Genomic DNA, 18074 nt, shown 5'->3' with positions numbered 1-18074 from the left:
CATAAGTTTGCGGTCAGCGCGTTGAGTCGTTCCAGATTGCGAGAGGTGTGGTTTTCGCATTGATTTTCTCCGCTTCGCTGATCAGGACGAATCAATCATTCGCGTACTTGTGTTGGGGATCCCGACGAGATAAGAGAATAGTAGTCTGGCAAACTCTGGTTTAGTGAGGGTTCGAATCTCTGGGCAGGGTTGCAGCAGCTTGTTTCAAGTCTCTGGGAGTGGTTGATTAGCTGCCTGAGGATATGTCAGCAGCAGGTTCGAGTCTCTGGGGAGGGTATTCTGGTCAATTATGAGGATATTACTGGGGGGTCAAAAAATGACGGCTGGGTCAAAATATGAGGCTGGGTCAATATATGAGGGCTGAGTATTGGGGTAAACAATTGGCAACTTGCCTTAAGGTCCAATACTGACAGGTTATTAAGTCACTGAACTGTGATCTACATTTTTGAAATTTCTCTAAATTTGAGGTGTTCACACTGACTATCCATTTTGACCTAGATCTTGTAAAAATGTAAAATAGCTCCGTAATCGTATATAACTCTGTATTAAACGACTTGCTTAGAATTGTGTAAATACTTTTCTTTAAAAAACTGTTTGCTTAAATTGTACTGCTCTGCCTTATATGAGCTGTGATATTCTGTTCTTGCAATGTAACTGATTTTGTTCTGGTAATGTAACTAATTCTGCTCTTGTATTGTTAGAACTGTTAACTTGAATTGTGTGATCTAGTATTTGCCTTCGAATTTTATTGTAATTGAATGCTTCTATTTCATATTGTTTATGCATTACAATTATTAGCTATATTATTTCTTGTATTGAGTGTGATTTTGCTCTTGTGTTACAACTGTATTTGTTCTTGGTTGAATCCAAGTGTTTAAGTGCAGGTAATTTGCTGCTGTATTATGTTTGCTTGTTCTTTTGAGAAGGTGGTCCCGCCTGGATTCACAGTGTGTTTCTCCGCTTTAATAAGCCTGTGTGGATCTCTGTGTGTGTAGCATTTGTGTGACTGGTTCTTGGGTACCCATTTGAAAGAAGATAGACTTGTGTGGGAGACTTGCTAGGTGTTAGGAATTTTGTCTTTGTTTTGCGAGAAGACTTATATGTGAGAGACTTAATACCCCTGTCCCACTTAAGAAACCCGAACGGAAACCTCTGGAGACTTTGCGCCCCACCCAAGGTTTCCGTGCGGTTCCCGGAGGTTTTTGTCAGTCTCCCGAATGGTCTCCCTAAGTGGTTTCCCCTTCTTCTATGTGCCGCCGATTATTTCAAAAAATTCGAAACCGGCCGTGACTGAAAATAGGTTGCCGTTTTAAAAATCGGTGATTTTTTAGTCGAAGCCGGTTGCGATGCTAGTTGAAGGTGGTTGCCGGAGGTTGCAGGTAGTAGGAAACAAGAAACTTGGAATAGAAGTGAAAGAAGGTGAAGTAGATCTACCTCCATGCACCAGGGGAGAAGGGTGTGGGTGTATAGGAAAGCATAAGGAACAGGAAAGAGATAGATCTCCTGGAAGGAAACTAGTCCCTGTAAATTTAAAGTGGGATCCGATGGTTAGTGCTGACCTCGAGGGGGAAGGAGATGAAGATTGGGAAAGTGTTAAAATTAAAAGAAGTTCACCGCCTCCACCATATTCCCCTTGCGTTCCCTGGGCTCCACCCATACATTGTATAGCTTGTGCACGCAACAGACATTCAGATCTTGCAGCACCTTTAACACCACCTGCAGATTCTACAATAAAGTCTGCTCTACAAACAGCAGCACCACAAGAACAGGATTCTTTAACCCCGACTGCTCCCTTGACAATAGACAGTCGGGTAATTCGTGGTACCAGAAGCAAAACAAAAAAAACAATTCTAGTAGTTAAGGACAAGGCATATAGGGGAAGGGTACAGCAACCAGAGTATTCATGCGAGCCTAAACCAAGATGAGTTGGACGAGTAGCGAGAGAGGATAGGGAGTCATTTAGAAGGTACTGTAATCCCCCTAATGAAGAGGAAGACATATCTGAGGGTGAGACTATAGCTGGAGGCATTGAAAGGGAACATTTCTGATGGCAGTGTTAAGCAAGATCCTTGATAGAAAGAAGTTACCTGCTTCCTTTATAGATTACTTAAGAACTACAATGCTTGTGTATCATGCAGACTCCCGAGATCTATGGGCTGTGATACAACAGATAATTACTGATGGTAGAACGAGGGAAGGTAAACTGCACTTGCCAGTACTCTTCAGAAGCCTACAGATATCTCAAAGATTCTGGATGTGAGACCGAAAAAGGGAGAGGGAGCAGATGAATTCTTGGAAAGATTTTCTGATTTATGCATGGATCAATCAGGGGATCTGAATTTCAGGAATGGGACAAATTTCCAAGAAGATCATAGGCCACCAGCAACACTGATAAATTGATTCGGGAAATGCCAGAATAAAACTAAAATAAAACCATCTACGAGAACTGTAAGAATTGCTCCTCACTGTAACATCCTTACTCTTACAGCTCTGAAACTGAAAGAAGAAAAACAACATAAACTGGTACGAAATTTAACAACTCAATTGAAAAGATGCTCCATATCTATACTAGTGCCAAACCCTGCTAACATCTTAACTAACCCAACACTTCGTACCAGCAAGGAAGACGAATCGAGACACAGTAAATTAAAAAGGTACAGGATGCCTCTAGAGAGATCATCAAGGCAGGCTCCAACTTTGGAAAGACCATTGAACAACAATGCCTTCACTTTGTCTGAACGGGCTATCTCGTCTAAAAATATGGGAATAGACGTTGCTCTGTAACCGGGGGACACCCACTCTGCACCCAAATTTAACTACCCTCTATCAGGAAATTATTGAAATTATTTTAAAATCTAACACTTAACGATGGCCTATCAGGATGGTATTGGATCTATTTCAGAGATAGTTGAAATTTTTGATTTGTGCACAGTATATAAATTAACCTGGTATCTTTTCTTGCCTCACCCCCAGAAGAGCAGTCAGAAGTCGGACAGGACTGTTTAGTGATCATCAAGGAGAGGACATCTGTGAGAGAGGACTTAAGAGACGCATCCATAGAGGACCAGGACATGACTTTGTGTGTAGATGAAAGTTCATCTATCGAGCCGTGCACACAAGAAGACATATCATAACAGATATCAGGAATTGCAGTGCTAGTCTGACAGAAATACCCTAGAAACGTAAGGTGGTGGTATAGAATGATGAGGCAGACTGGAAATTTAGATAATGAGTTCTCCTTGGAAGATCAATACTAACCATCCAGAAAGAGTTACTTAGAGATAAAAGGAAACTAGTTATAAGGAAGAACCCCTATGGACTGAGAGCCGAGCCAACATACTAAGGATGAAGTACTGGAGGAGGTCTATTGAATTAGGAGAAATAAAGAAATGGGTGTTGAGTTATCAGAGTCGATGTATTTGACCAGTGGATCTAAATTGTTTAACCCTTGATAGTAAAGCGGCTTCTATTATCAAGGTGGAAAGAAATTGTCCCTAGAATTGACATTCTTAATTGGATTTATGATGAAATTGACAACCTATGGAAATTGATTGATTAAATTTGAACAGCTGGAAATTCCACAGGAAGAATGGAATTGTGTTATCAGCCGCAATGCTGTGGAATGAGAAGGATGGGATGGACACTGAAATTTAAAATAGTAAATTGAAGGCTGAGACTGAATTTGGTTGAATTGAAACATTCTTCATGGTTTGCCTTAAATTAGAGTCATGCCTGTAGGGAAGTCTGGACTGAACCCAGCTGAAGTTTATATGAGAACCCATCATTAGATATACATATTATAACATTGTGTGAATAGGAAGATAGCTGATTAGTGTTGATCCTAGGATAATAAAGAATATATTATAGAACAGAATAGTAATAGGAATACAGTGATAAAGTAGAATATAATAGAGCTAAATAGTGAAATGGAAAAGGGGTAGTATTGCAAAATTACAGTGAATGTATGGGGAAGCAGTGGAATGGTAACTTGCTTTGTCCCAAGTTTTTCAGGAATTATAGGTTATAGGTTAGACTATGGAAAGGGATGGAAGAATGGAGGGAATTCGCGCCCATGAAAACTCAGGAGTTGAAGACTCATCAGATGGAAATTGTGAAGTTATGCCCACGAAAACTCGGGAAGCTTGATAAGATTCTGGGAAGAAACATCATCATCTTGTTGTTGTTAATAGATGGAGAATGTAATGGACACTCATGTGTATATCTGATTATCTGACTACTTAGTTATCATAAATTATGGTTTATCATATATGATAAAAGGAAGGAATGTTAATCCTGGCCAAATTGGAGAGGCTAGGGCACTAAAATTGAGCAAAGGTTTCTGGGCTGCTAGGCCATTTGGTCAATTTAAAAGTGCTGTAGAAATGGGACAAGCTGCAGAATAGTGCCAGTTTGTCTAGAGCCTAGATAAGAGCTGCAGGAAGAGAATGGAAACATCTGCAGATCCTGACAATTAGGTGCAAATTGCATGGAATGGATTGGATGAATGCAAACCAGTCATATACATTGTAAATATTGTTGCAAAGCTTTACTTTGCTAATTGATGATTGGTCAAACTGTTGAGCCATGGAGGAACTGTCTGGATCTCAGGGCACATGTTGCTATATTTGCTTCCTTTTAGAAGTTTCTTTCAAATACAATGTATATAAGATATTATTGGGTTAGGGAACTGTCAATTATGTATTGTTATAATTAATATGTGTGATTGGTTTGGTGGGGTTGCCTCCCCCAAGTAATGTCACGCCCTTAGTTTGGAGGGGTATAAGAGGGTGTGTAATTCTTTGGGGTGTATCAGTTGAATGTGGTTCTGTTTGCACAAGATATTATGGCCTTGCGTCCCTGCAGTTTGTTCTTCAATAAAGTAAGGTTTTGGAACCAGAGTGTTTAACTAAACCAGACTAAGGGGGTAAGTCTAGATACCGGAATTTACACTACCACAAACGTTCACTAATTGTGTATTTTTGCACTAATGTCTAGTTTCTGCATAGTTTTTCTTTTCACTGCCTTGTAGAATTAACATGTATTTTATCTTTTATGTATTGTCTGAGTCTACGTCATCTTTCCATTCCCTCCACAGATGCTGCCTGAGTAGCTGAGTTTAGACTTTGCTATAGACTATAAACTTTATAGATACTGTGTGGGGACAGGCATTTTGGCCCACCGGGTCCTCGCCAGGCAGTGATCTCCCAGTACACGAGCACTATCCTACACATACTAGGGCAAACCGTCGAAAACCCACACGGTCACAGGGACAATGTACAAACTCCATACGGACAGCACCCGAGGCTAGGATCAAACCGGGGTCTCTGGTGTTGTGAGGCAGCAACTTTACCGCTGTGCCACAGTGCCACCCTGGAGTTCCTCCAGCATTCTGTGCATTTTGCTCAAGATTCCAGCATCTGCAGTTCCTTGTGTCTCCACCTCTCGATCATAGCCCACTAAATCAATTATTGGGTCCAATCTGCTCCTTGCCCTTGGATCTTATTTGCTTTCAATGTTTCTAAAGCTTGCTATGTAGGATCTTGGGGAAAACAACCTTGAGAATAACACATAGACACTTAACACATGACCTCATAGACTATCCTTATTACCTATCCAGAAAACCCAGTCGTTACTCAGACGCAACTTCCGCTGAAATCCACAGTGAATGTCCTAGGTTAATCTGTGCCTCTCTCCATGAAGGTTATTGCTGTTGCTCAGAATTAATCCCAAGGGTTTGCCCACCACTGATGTTAAACTAGCTGGCCTATAATGAATTTTTCTTGAATTCTGCTTTTCCAGGGTTTTTCTTTTCTCTCCTCCACCTGGCAATTTCTGATTTAATTTGTTTATTTTTATTTATTCAGGTTTCAAACAATGGTCATTTTTAAATATCCTTGGTACGGCAACGAGCCATGTCCTTAAATTGCTACAATCTCTCCAGTCAGGGCACACCCGTACTGCCCATTACCCACTAACCATACGGCCAAGAAAGCACCCCAGCGAAAGACAGGATGTTCAACGTGTCTCCAATGATTCTTACCAACTCCTACAGGTGCATCATCTTGGGTTGCATCATGGCTTGGTTTGGGAACAGCTCCGCCCAAGGCCGCAAGAAATTGCAGAGAGTTGTGGATGTAGCCCAGTCCATCACTCAAACCAGCCTCCCCCATCGACAACTCCAACTACACTTCACGCTGCCTGGGGAAAGCAGCCAACATAACCAAAGACCACTCACACTCTTGTCTCCCCTCTCCTGTCAAGCAGAAGGTACATAAGCTTAAAAGCACGTACCTAGATTCAGGAATAGCTTCTTTTTTACTTTAATCGGAATACTGAATGGTCCTCTCATATGCTTAGGGCGTATTCCCAATCTTCCAATCTACCTTGTGTTCAAAAAGGAACTGCAGATGCTGGAATATCGAAGGTACACAAAATTGCTGGGGAAACTCAGCGGGTGCAGCAGCATCTATGGAGCGAAGGAAATAGGCGACGTTTCGGGCTGAAACCCTTCTTCAGACTGATGGGGGGTGGGGGGGGGAGAAGGAAGGAAAAGGGGAGGAGGAGGAGGAGGAGCCCGAGGGCGGGCGGATGGGAGGGTGGGAGGAGACAGCTAGAGGGTTAAGGAAGGGGAGGAGACAGCAAGGGCTAGCAAAATTGGGAGAATTCAATGTTAATGCCATCCGGACGCAAGGTCCCCAGACGGAATATGAGGTGCTGTTCCTCCAATTTCCGCTGTTGCTCACTCTGGCAATGGAGGAGACCCAGGACAGAGAGGTCGGATTGGGAATGGGAGGGGGAGTTGAAGTGCTGAGCCACCGGGAGTTCAGGTAGGTTATTGCGGACTGAGCAGTTGCGTTCGGCGAAACGATCGTCCAACCTACGCTTAGTCTCCCCGATGTAAATCAGCTGACATCTAGAGCAGCGGATGCAGTAGATGAGGTTGGAGGAGATACAGGTGAACCTTTGTCGCACCTGGAACGACTGCTTGGGTCCTTGAATGGAGTCGAGGGGGGAGGTGAAGGGACAGGTGTTGCATTTCTTGCGGTTGCAACGGAAAGTGCCCGGGGAGGGGTGGTGCGGGAGGGAAGGGAAGAATTGACGAGGGAGCGGTCTTTGCGGAAGGCAGACATGGGGGTAGATGGGAAGATGTGGCGAGTGGTGGGGTCACGTTGGAGGTGGCGGAAATGGCGGAGGATTATGTGTTGTATTTACCGGCTGGTGGGGTGAAAGGTGAGGACCAGAGGGACTCTGCCCTTGTTGCGAGTGCGGGGATGGGGAGAGAGCAGTGTTACGGGGTATGGATGAGACCCTAGTGTGAGCCTCATCTATGGTGGCGGAGGGGAATCCCCGTTCCCTGAAGAACGAGGACATTTCCGATGCCCTGGTATGGAATGTCTCATCCTGGGAACAGATGCGGCGTAGGCGGAGGAATTGGGAGTAGGGGATGGAGTCTTTACAGGGGGCAGGGTGGGAAGACGTGTAGTCCAGATAGTCATGTGAGTCAGTGGGTTTGTAATGTATGTCGGTCAGGAGTCTGTCCCCTGCGATGGAGATGGTGAGGTCAAGGAATGGTAGGGAAGTGTTGGAAATCGTCCAGGTGTATTGGAGTGCCGGGTGGAAGTTGGAGACGTTGGATGCCCAACTTCCATCCGGCACTCCAATACACCTGGACGATTACACCTGGACCGCTCCCTCCGCAACTCCCTCGTCAATTCTTCCCTTCCCTCCCGCACCACCCCCTCCCCGGGCACTTTCTGTTGCAACCGCAAGAAATGCAACACCTGTCCCTTCAACTCCCCCCTCGACTCCATTCAAGGTCCCAAGCAGTCGTTCCAGGTGCGACAAAGGTTCACCTGTATCTCCTCCAACCTCATCTACTGCATCCGCTGCTCTAGATGTCAGCTGATTTACATCGGGGAGACTAAGCGTAGGTTGGGCGATCGTTTCGCCGAACACCTCCGCTCAGTCCGGAATAACCTACCTGAACTCCCGGTGGCTCAGCACTTCAACTCCCCCTCCCATTCCCAATCCGACCTCTCTGTCCTGGGTCTCCTCCATTGCCAGAGTGAGCAACAGCGGAAATTGGAGGAACAGCACCTCATATTCCGTCTGGGGACCTTGCGTCCGGATGGCATTAACATTGAATTCTCCCAATTTTGCTAGCCCTTGCTGTCTCCTCCCCTTCCTTAACCCTCTAGCTGTCTCCTCCCACCCTCCCATCCGCCCGCCCTCGGGCTCCTCCTCCTCCTCCCCTTTTCCTTCCTTCTCCCCCCCCCCCCCACCCCCCATCAGTCTGAAGAAGGGTTTCGGCCCGAAACGTCGCCTATTTCCTTCGCTCCATAGATGCTGCTGCACCCGCTGAGTTTCCCCAGCAATTTTGTGTACCTTCCAATCTACCTTGTTGCGGCCTTTGCACTTTTTTAAAAATCTGCACTTTCTCTGTGGCTGTAACACTATACACTGCACCATATTTCCTTTCTCTTTTTGGATGGCACGCTCTCACAAACAGCAACGTGATCATGATCAGGTGAAGTTGGTTGAGAGGTAAGTATTGGCCAGGGTATTAGGAATAATTTTCCCAAGGTTCGACAAAGTAACACCATGCGATCTTTTACCGCATACCCAGGAATGGAAATTCCGAGTTCAGGGGTCAGGGAATCGAGGACAAGGCCGTTACTGATTAGACAATCAGAAGGGAGATTAACAAAATGCCAACTTTGGAGGAGTGCAGTTCTCAGAGGGTTGTAAGAAGTTAGAGATGCAGCACGGAAATAGGCCCTTCCGAGTATCTGGTCCACGCCAGCCATCAACCACCTACTGATATTAGTTTAATTTAGAGATTCAGCACGGAAACAAGCCATTCGGTCCACCATGTCCATGCTGACTAGCGATCCCCGTTACACTAGCACACACTACACACTCGGGCCAATTCACAATTTTTACTGAAGCCAATTAACCTACAGACCTGTATGTCATTGGAATGCGGGAGGAAACCGGAGCAACCGGGGAAAACCCACGCGGTCACCGGGAGAATGTACAAACTCTGTCAGGATTGAACCCGGGTCCCTGGTGCTGTAGGGCAACAGCTCTGCCTCTCTTCACCTTGCTGCACCTAATGCCCCTGTCCCACTTAGGAAACCTGAACGGAAACCTCTGGAGACTTTGCGCCCCACCCAAGGTTTCCGTGCGGTTCCCGCAGGTTGCAGGTGGTTGCCGGAGGCTGCAGGTAGGGAGACTGACAAAAACCTCCGGGAACCGCACGGAAACCTTGGGTGGGGTGCAAAGTCTCCAGAGGTTTCCGTTCAGGTTTCCTAAGTGGGACAGGGGCATAACCCTATGTTAATCCAATGTTTAATATGTATTCCCACCAATGAAGTAGCACAGTGGGCAGCTAGTTAAGCAACTGTTAGTTGATGAAATATGAAGGTATCTAAATGTAGTTAATAATTTTGATGCGACAGATCATGCCCCAGATATTTGTGCGGATCAGAACACAGATTTGATCATTTCTTCCTCCATTGCCAGAGTGAGGCCATAGGCAAGTGGAGGAGCAGCACCTCATATTCCACTTGAGGAGCTTACAACTCAATGGTATGAACATTGAATTCCCTCCGACTTTACATTTCACTCCTCTTCTTACCTGACACCCTGTTGTCTCCTTTTCACCGTTAACCTTTGTCATTTACTCCACCCATCTACCAATCAACCCCCCCCCCCCCCCCCCGCCTGTTCCACCTATCACTCGCCAGGTTTTGTCCCGTTCCCACCTCTTTTCCAGCTCTCCCCTCGACTACAATCATTCTGAAGAAGGATCCCAACCCGAAATGTCACCTATCCATGTCCTCCAGAGATGCTGCCCAACCCGCCCACTCACTCCAGAGGGACATAGTCATACAACGTGGAAACGTATAAATTGGGTCGTGTTCAGGAATCTTGTGTTTTGTTCAAAATTCCAGCATTGGGTCTCTCATTATTTTCCCTCTGGTTTTGTTTTACCCTCTCCATTCTCAGTGCTTTGAAACCCTCCATATATGCCTCCATCTCACTCCTCCCCAATGCTGTCTGAAGAAGGGTCCCGACCCAAAACATCACCCACCCTTTCTCTCCAGAGATGCTGCCTGACCCGCTGAGTTATTCTAGCACTTTGTGACTAAGTTCTGCGTTAGTCTCTACCTTCCTCCCCCTTCCCCTCACCAACAATCCACAGATTTTCAAAACCTTTCCTCCCCACTTTATCTATTTTAGCTTTGCTTCCTCCGAGAATTTCCGATGCCTTGATTGGCGACTCTGAGATAGAATTAGGTCACTGTCACCTAAATGGTGGTACCATTTGTAAAGCGCAGAACTAACAGGTGGCACTTACCATGATCATGTGAAAATACAAGCAAGGAAAGTTCGAGGAATATATCAACTAGATTTGTGTAACGCCCGCTGTGCCCACTCGCGTCATGTACTATCATCATTAAAGCCCTGGAGGAAGCAGGGGCAAAATTGATTAAATAGTGAGTTATCTTCAAAGTTTAACATTGCAGAATAAGTTCACGCAATTCTATTTAGTATCTCAATTGCTGTGCTGCCGAACCGACAGTATAATCTGTAGAGAGATGTAGCACAGAAACAGGCCCTTCAACCCACAGGTCCTTGCCGGCCATCAAGCACCCACTGATATTAATCCTACATTAATCCCATATTTAATTCTCCCTGCACTCTGAACAACTGTGCGGCACAGTGGGCAGTGGGTAGAGCCACTTTCTCACAGCAACAAGGCACGTGCTCGATCCTGGCCGTGGGTTATTACTATGTGGAGTTTGCATGTTCTCCCTGTGACCTTGTGGGTTTCCTCTGGGTGCTCCGGTTTCCTCCCACATACCAAAGACGTGCAGGTTTGTACGTTAATTGGCCCTCTGTAAAATTGCCCCTGGTGTGTAGGGAGCGGATGAGAATGTGGGATAGCATCGAACTAGTCTGAATGGGTGATCAATGGACAGAGGGCCTGTTTCCGTGCTGTGTCATCCAATTTATCAAGAAATTCCCCAGTTTCTACTCCTCGCCAATCACCAAGGGTAATCTACAGCAAGCAATTACCCTATCAGCTTGCATGTCTTTGGGATGTGGGAGGAAACCGGAGCACCCAGAGGAAACTCACGCGCTCATAGGCAGAACGTGCAAATCCACCCACAGGCAACACCCGGGTGTCTGGCACTGTGAGGCATCGGCTATCCAATCTGATCTAATACCACACATACTGTAAATACAATCAAGTCGAACTTAAGTACCATAGGTAGAGCAAAGGGGAAGATACAGAGTGCAGAATATAGTTCTCAGCACTGTAGCGCACCAGTTCCAGAGACAAAGTCCAATGTCGACAATGGGGTAGAGGTGAATCGGACAGCACCCTAGCTAATGGAAAGACCATTCAGAAGCCTGATAACAGAGTGGAAGAAGCTGTTCCTGAGTCTGGTGGTGCGCGCTTTCAGCTTCTGTACCTTCTGCCTGATTGGAGTGGGAGAGAAGAAGGAATGACTAGGTTCGGATATCTTTGATGATGTCGGCTGCTTTCCCGGGATACCGTGAGGGGTAGGCAGAGTCAATGGTGGGGAGTCTGGTCTGTGTGATGGACTGGGCTACATCTACAACTCTCTGCAATTCCTTGTGTTCTTGCTCAGAGCTGATAGAAGTATATGAAATTATGAATGGCATAATTGGGCAACCAGTCCAGTGAAAATGACCAAAGAGCATAGATTTAAAGTGAGCGCAAAGTTTAAAGGAGATGTTTAGGGCAAGTATCTTTACACAGAGTAGTGGGCTCCTGGAACACAATGCTAGGGGTGGAGGTGAAGGCAGATATGATGATGGTGTTTAAGAGACGAGTTTAGATAGGCACGTGGGTACGCAGGGGATTGAGGGATGTGGAGCATGGTGGGCCATAGGACCTGTATTGTTCTAAGTTCTATATCCAGAATCTAACACATGATTTTCTGGGCTCTTGCAGTATCTTTTCTTTCCTGACACATTTCTACCCAGGGTCATTGTCTTGCCCTTTAACTTCCTTCCTCTCCTTTAGGGGCAGCACAGTGGTGCAATGGTGGAGATGCTGCCTTGCAGTGCCAGGGACCCGTGTTTGAACTTGTACAGGTATTGTCTGGTGCGGAATTTGTAGGTTGTCCCTGCGACCGCATGGGTTTTCTCCGGGTGCTCTGGTTTCCTCCCACATTACAAAGATATGCAGGTCTGTAGGCTAACAGGCGTTTGTAAATTGTCCCGAATGTGTAGGGAGTGGATGAGGTTCTTATTAAATTATTAAGAACCACTCAGGTTACCCTCTATGCCCCCTGGTTTATCATTCCCCTATCTTGGAAAAAATACTTTATAAGACTTTTAAAGACTCGTGCATTTATACATCTCAATAAGACATTGGGATAACATAGAATTAGTGTTAGACACACAGTGCTGGAGTACTTCAGCGGGTTAAGCAGCATCTTTGAACGAAACGGATGGGTGATGTTTCGGGTCGGGATCCTTCTGAAGAAGGTCTGAAGAAGGGTCCCAATCCGAAATGTCACCCATCCTTTTTCTCCAGAGATGCTGCTTGACCCGCTGAGTTACGTCAGCACTTGTGTCTATCTTTGGTTTAAACTAGCATCTGCATTTCTTTGTTTCTATCTTAGATCTAGTGTAAGGATGATCTTTGTTCAGCATGGATACGGTGGGCTGAAGGGCCTGTTTCCACGCTGTATCTCTAAAGTAAACTCTCCCCAATCTGTTTTTTAAAACCTTGAAGATATCTCCAGGATTATCCTGACACAATTGGCAACGATGGTCATAAAACTGAAGAATATGGAGATTCATTGTGCAGTTTGCACAGATCAATGGTACATATGACATATCTTGCTGCATACTAAGCCAGGCATAAACTGTTTGACCTCATTGATTTCCTGCAGTGTTTTGCTGAGTGTGCAATTAGATTTATATCCAGTCCTGGCACACTTAATTGATGAGCGAGATTTGCCTATCAGGCATTCTTGTCAAATGAAAGCCTTCTACATTTACTAAAATAGCACAAATTATGTTTTAAAATAAGTCTGAGGTATTCCAAAGGATTTTTTTATATATGTTACATTACTGGGAGGTATTTTTAAAAATAATATTTATTCACTGAATGTGGATAACGCTGGCAAAGATGGGATTTATCAGCAAGCTAATTGTTCATGAACTGAGAGTCCACTGTGTCTTCGAGTGGGTTTTGATTCATATATGGGGCAGAGCAGGTGGGAATAACTTCATGCCGGGTTTTATAAAAGACAGTCATCTCACAGCGACCATTACTAAAAGCCATCCATGTGTATTTAATTTCTTAATCTTAAATTAAAATTGCCCAGATGGCGTGGTGGGATTCTGCTTGTAAAGCTGCAGAGAGTCAGAATTTCATGGGCCTGGTCCACATCCGGTGCATATGACAAATAAATATTCTTGACACTTGACCTGATTGTGCTTCAGGATAGAGACAGAGATACGATATGTTTAAATCTACAATAGCATAACAATAATGTAATAATAAAATAATAACTAAGGGGAAACAGTCCTTTTGGCCCACCATGTCCATACCAACCATTGCAGACCCATCTACACCAACCCCATTTACCACCTAGTAGCAACAAGGAACTGCAGATGCTGTTTAAATCACTAAAGGACACAAAGTGCTGGGGTAACTCAGCGGGTCAGGCAGCATCTTTGGAGAACATGCGTAGGTGAAGTTTCGGGTTGAAACCTTCCTTCCATATCTTTTACCAGTTCTTGCTTCCTAACCTTCTGTGCCTTGGCATTGAAAATGCTCATCCTGATATTATTTTTAATACGCTAAGACTTGCTGCCTCCACCACTTTCTAAGGCAGTGCATTCCTGTTCCAACCGCCCTCTGGGTGAGAAGAAAATGTTCTCAAGTTCCCTCCAACCCTCTTACTTCTCAACATAGCCTGTGGCCACTGGACGGATATCATAGACTTTTGAATAATTGTCAAGTAAAGAGTTTCATTTATCCAAAGAGCTCCATCAGTCTGAAGAAGGGTTTCGGCCCGAAACGTCGCCTATTTCCTTCGCTCCATAGATGCTGCTGCACCCGCTGAGTTTCTCCAGCACTTTTGTCTACCTTCGATTTTCCAGCATCTGCAGTTCCTTCTTAAACAAAGAATTTCATTTATTGTCACATGTACCAAGATACAGTGAAAAGCTTTTATTGCGTGCTAACCAGTCGGCGGAAAGACAATACATGATTACAATTGGGCCGTCCATAGTGTACAGATACAGGATAAAGGGAACAACGTTTGGTGCATGTAAAGTCCAGTAATATCCGATCAAAGATTGTCCGAGGGTCTCCCATGAGGTAGACTAGCTCAGGACTGCTCTCTAGTTGGAGAGAGGATGGTTCAGTTGCCTGATAACAGCTGTGAAGAAACTGTTCCTGAACATGGAGGTGTGTGTTTTCACACTTCAGTACCTCTTGCCTGATGGGATCTCTTCCACCCACCATCCCTCCCTCTGGTTCTACAGATACAGCCCAGACCATCCCGCAAACCAACCTCCCTTCCAATGACTCCATCTACACTTCATGCTGCCTCGGCAAGGCCAACAGCATAATCAAGGGCCAGTCTCACCCCGGTAACTCCCTCTTATCCCCTCCCATCAGGCAAGAGGTACAGAAGTGTGAAAACACACACCTCCAGGTTCAGGGGCAGTTTCTTCCCAGCTGTTATCAGGCAACTGAACCATCCTATCACCACCAACTAGAGAGCGGTATTAACCTACTATCTAACTCATTGGAGACCCACGGACTATCTTTAATCAAACTTTACTAGACTTTAACTTGCACTAAACGTTATTCCCTTTATCCTGTATCTGTACACGGTGGACGACTTGATTGTAGACATGTATTGTCTTTCTGCTGACTAAATAGCATTAAAAAAAAAACCTTTTCACTGTCCCTGGGTACACATGACAATAAATTAAGTAAACTACATTTCACACCACATCTTCCTCATCAGATTCCACCATCTGCACCCTTCTGCCTTCTCCATTAATCACCTCCAGCCTCCACTCATCTCTTCCCCACCTGACCCATCTACAATCACTCCTCACTGGATCCATCTAACCCTTGCGCTTGCCCCAGCCCTTCCCTTCATCTCTCTCCATCAACCATCTCCCCCAACAGTCTGAAGAAGGGTCCTGACCCAAAACGTCACCTATCCATCTCCCTCCACAGATGCTGCCTGACCCACTGAGTTTCTCTAGCACTTTCTCTTTTGCTCAAGTTGCCAGGATCTTGTGTCCCCATGAGACTGACCATCTAGCCTGTCCTAGATCTAGAAAAGGAAGACAGATATAAAATATTGGAATAACTCAGCGGGTCAGGCAGCCCCTCTGGAGAAAAAGAGTAGGTGACGTTTTGGGTTGGAACCCTTCTTTAGACTGAAAGGTAGAGAGAGGCGGGAGGGGGACTGGAGTCCAGAAAAGGTCCAGAAAAGGCCAGAACAAACCAGGGCTAGCAGCAGATGACCTCGGGAAGGGTGGAGTCCACAATGGCCCGTTGTTGGCTGGGGAAGATGTGCAAACGAGAGGGATACAAGGATGCGAACAGCGGAACTAGTGGGACGACTAGGGGGAGAGAGGAGGAGGCAGGGTCAATCAAAGCTGGATTAAAAGGATACAGATTAGAGAGCAACCTTTGCACCATAGAACATTGATCTGTTCGACCATCAATCCTGCCCCTCTTTCCTCCTTTCATACCTTTTTGAAGTCACCAAAAGTTAATCACGGACAGGTTAGATGGTCATTCTCATGGAGACACAAGATACTGGCATTTTGAGCAAAAGAGAAAGTGCTGAAGGAACTCAGCGGGTCAGGCAGCATCTATCGAGGGAGATGGGCGGGGGACATAGAAACATAGAAACATAGAAAATAGGTGCAGGAGTAGGCCATTCGGCCCTTCGAGCCTGCACCGCCATTCAATATGATCATGGCTGATCATCCAACTCAGTATCCTGTACCTGCCTTCTCTCCATACCCTCTGATCTCTTTAGTCACAAGGGCCACGTCTAATGCCCTCTTAAATATAGCCAATGAACTGGCCTCAACTACCTTCTGTGGCAGAGAATTCCAGAGATTCACCACTCTCTGTGTGAAAAATGTTTTTCTCATCTCGGTCCTAAAAGAATTCCCCCTTATCCTTAAACTGTGACCCCTTGTTCTGGACTTCCCCAACATCGGGAGCAATCTTCCTGCATCTAGCCTGTCCAACCCCTTAAGAATTTTGGACGTTTCGGGTCAGGACCTTTCTTCAGACTTTAGTGTCTTAAGGTCTGAAGAAGGGTCCCAACCTGAAATGTCACACATCCTTTTTCTCCAGAGATGCTGCCTGACCTGCTAAATTATTCCAGCACTTTGTGTCTACCCTTCTTCAGACTATTGGGATAGAGGGGATATGGTTGGTAGAGAGATACAGCATGGGAACAGGCCCTTTGGCCCACCTGGTCTGTGCCAACCACCCATCACCCATTGATATTTATCCAACATCAATCCTATTATTGATTCTCCCTATATTCCCAGTAACTGGCACTGTGACACTGTGGCACAGTCATGGTCGAGTCCTTCCAAGTTCAACATTAACCAAAGGTTTTGTTTTTGTCTGGTTTCTATTGCTATATTGACTGGTATAAAATGCAGCTAACCTGACAGGTGTGCTTGGTATCCAATATCTACAGAATAAGTGTTGTCCTTCTGCATTGATGAAATGTGGGACATCCCTGTAAAACAAACCTTGAGGTGTCCTTCGATCGTCTGTACTAGCGTCTTTTTGACGGCAATAGCAGTAACAACACATCGCTTGACCCATACTGTGGACAGATAGGGTCAGCGGTAATACATCTTAGATGTTCATGAAGGGGAGATCAGGAAAACATGTCTCCTTTGAGTAATGCGCCCTTTGCTATAGGGACACATTCTTAATGCCTGACCGCAAAACGGGATAAGTACGTTTGAAACGCAGATAGAACTTAGCGACTTCAAAACGAATAATAACCGTAACGGAAACAATCCAGAACCCTCGGGACCTCTTTATTCGGTACCGGACATTTACCTCACGGCTGTGTGTACACTTCCTTGCAAGGACCCAAGACGTCAGAATAGGAGTTAGCAGTGGGATCATTTCCGAGGTGTATTTGGCCTCAGTTCCATGTTAAAATGCTGGAGCAAACTCAGCGGGTCAAGGCAGCAGCTCTGGAGGAACATGGAGAAGAGACCAGTCTAAAGCAGGGACCCGACCCCGAAAGGTCCATGTTCTCCAGAGATGCTGCCTGACCTGCAGAGTTACTCCAGCACTTTGTGTGTTTGGCTCAAGATCCCAGCGTCTGCAGTTTCTTGTCTATGCTTGAAAACATGCCAGTACTGAAGGCACCACAAGTGCCTCTCTCAATATTCCCAACGGTATAAACATTGAATTCTCCAATTTTAGGTAACCTACAACAACACCCCTCTCTTCCCCTCCCCTTTCTCCCCCCCCCCCCCTTTCTTTCCTCTCTCTCCTCCCCTCTGCCCCACCTAGACTCCCACCTACTTCTCTCCTCCAACCACTGCTCCACCAACATTCCTTCTGGCTTCACAATTCACAACTCGTCAATCCTGTCTTACACCCTCTGTTTTTATCACTGGCCTTTGTTCTAACCAACTGCCTATAAAATACCCCCCTCGCTTGTGTCCACCTTCTACCTGCCAGGCTTTGTCCTGCCCCCCCCCCCCCCCCTCTTCCAGCTTCCTTCCCTCCCTCCTCCACCACCACGATCAGTCCGAGAAGGGACCCAACCCAAAACATCACTGATGCATGTTCTCCAGAGATGTTGAGTTACTCCAAATACTTTGTGTCTTTATTTTGCAAACCAGCATCTGCAATTCGTTGTTTCTCCAAGTTTGTCCAACCTCTCCCTGCAGCCAACACCCTCTTATTTGGTTTAGTTCAGAGATAGAGCATGGAAACAGGCCCTTTGGCCCACCAATGATCACCCTAGTTCTATCCTACACACTGGGGA

The 18074-nt window shown here is 45.6% G+C and overlaps 1 protein-coding gene across 1 annotated transcript in view; it reads right to left on the bottom strand.

The window, feature by feature from the left end:
• The window catches only part of LOC116983578 (monoglyceride lipase-like), a 29426-nt gene extending 12553 nt beyond the window's left edge, over positions 1-16873 (bottom strand). The window contains exons 1-2 of the mRNA XM_033037362.1: positions 16722-16873; positions 10364-10470 (exon numbers count right to left, since the gene is read on the bottom strand). Of these exons, the coding sequence (XP_032893253.1) occupies positions 10364-10470; positions 16722-16873 (259 nt within the window). The remainder of the gene's footprint in view (positions 1-10363; positions 10471-16721) is intronic.
• Between the last annotated feature and the right edge of the window lie 1201 nt (positions 16874-18074).

This window comes from Amblyraja radiata, chromosome 18 (genome assembly GCF_010909765.2).
Source record: "Amblyraja radiata isolate CabotCenter1 chromosome 18, sAmbRad1.1.pri, whole genome shotgun sequence".
NCBI lineage: Eukaryota > Metazoa > Chordata > Chondrichthyes > Rajiformes > Rajidae > Amblyraja > Amblyraja radiata.
The sequence above is the reverse complement of the archived record's forward strand: the minus strand, read 5'-3'. Positions and strand labels throughout refer to the sequence as shown.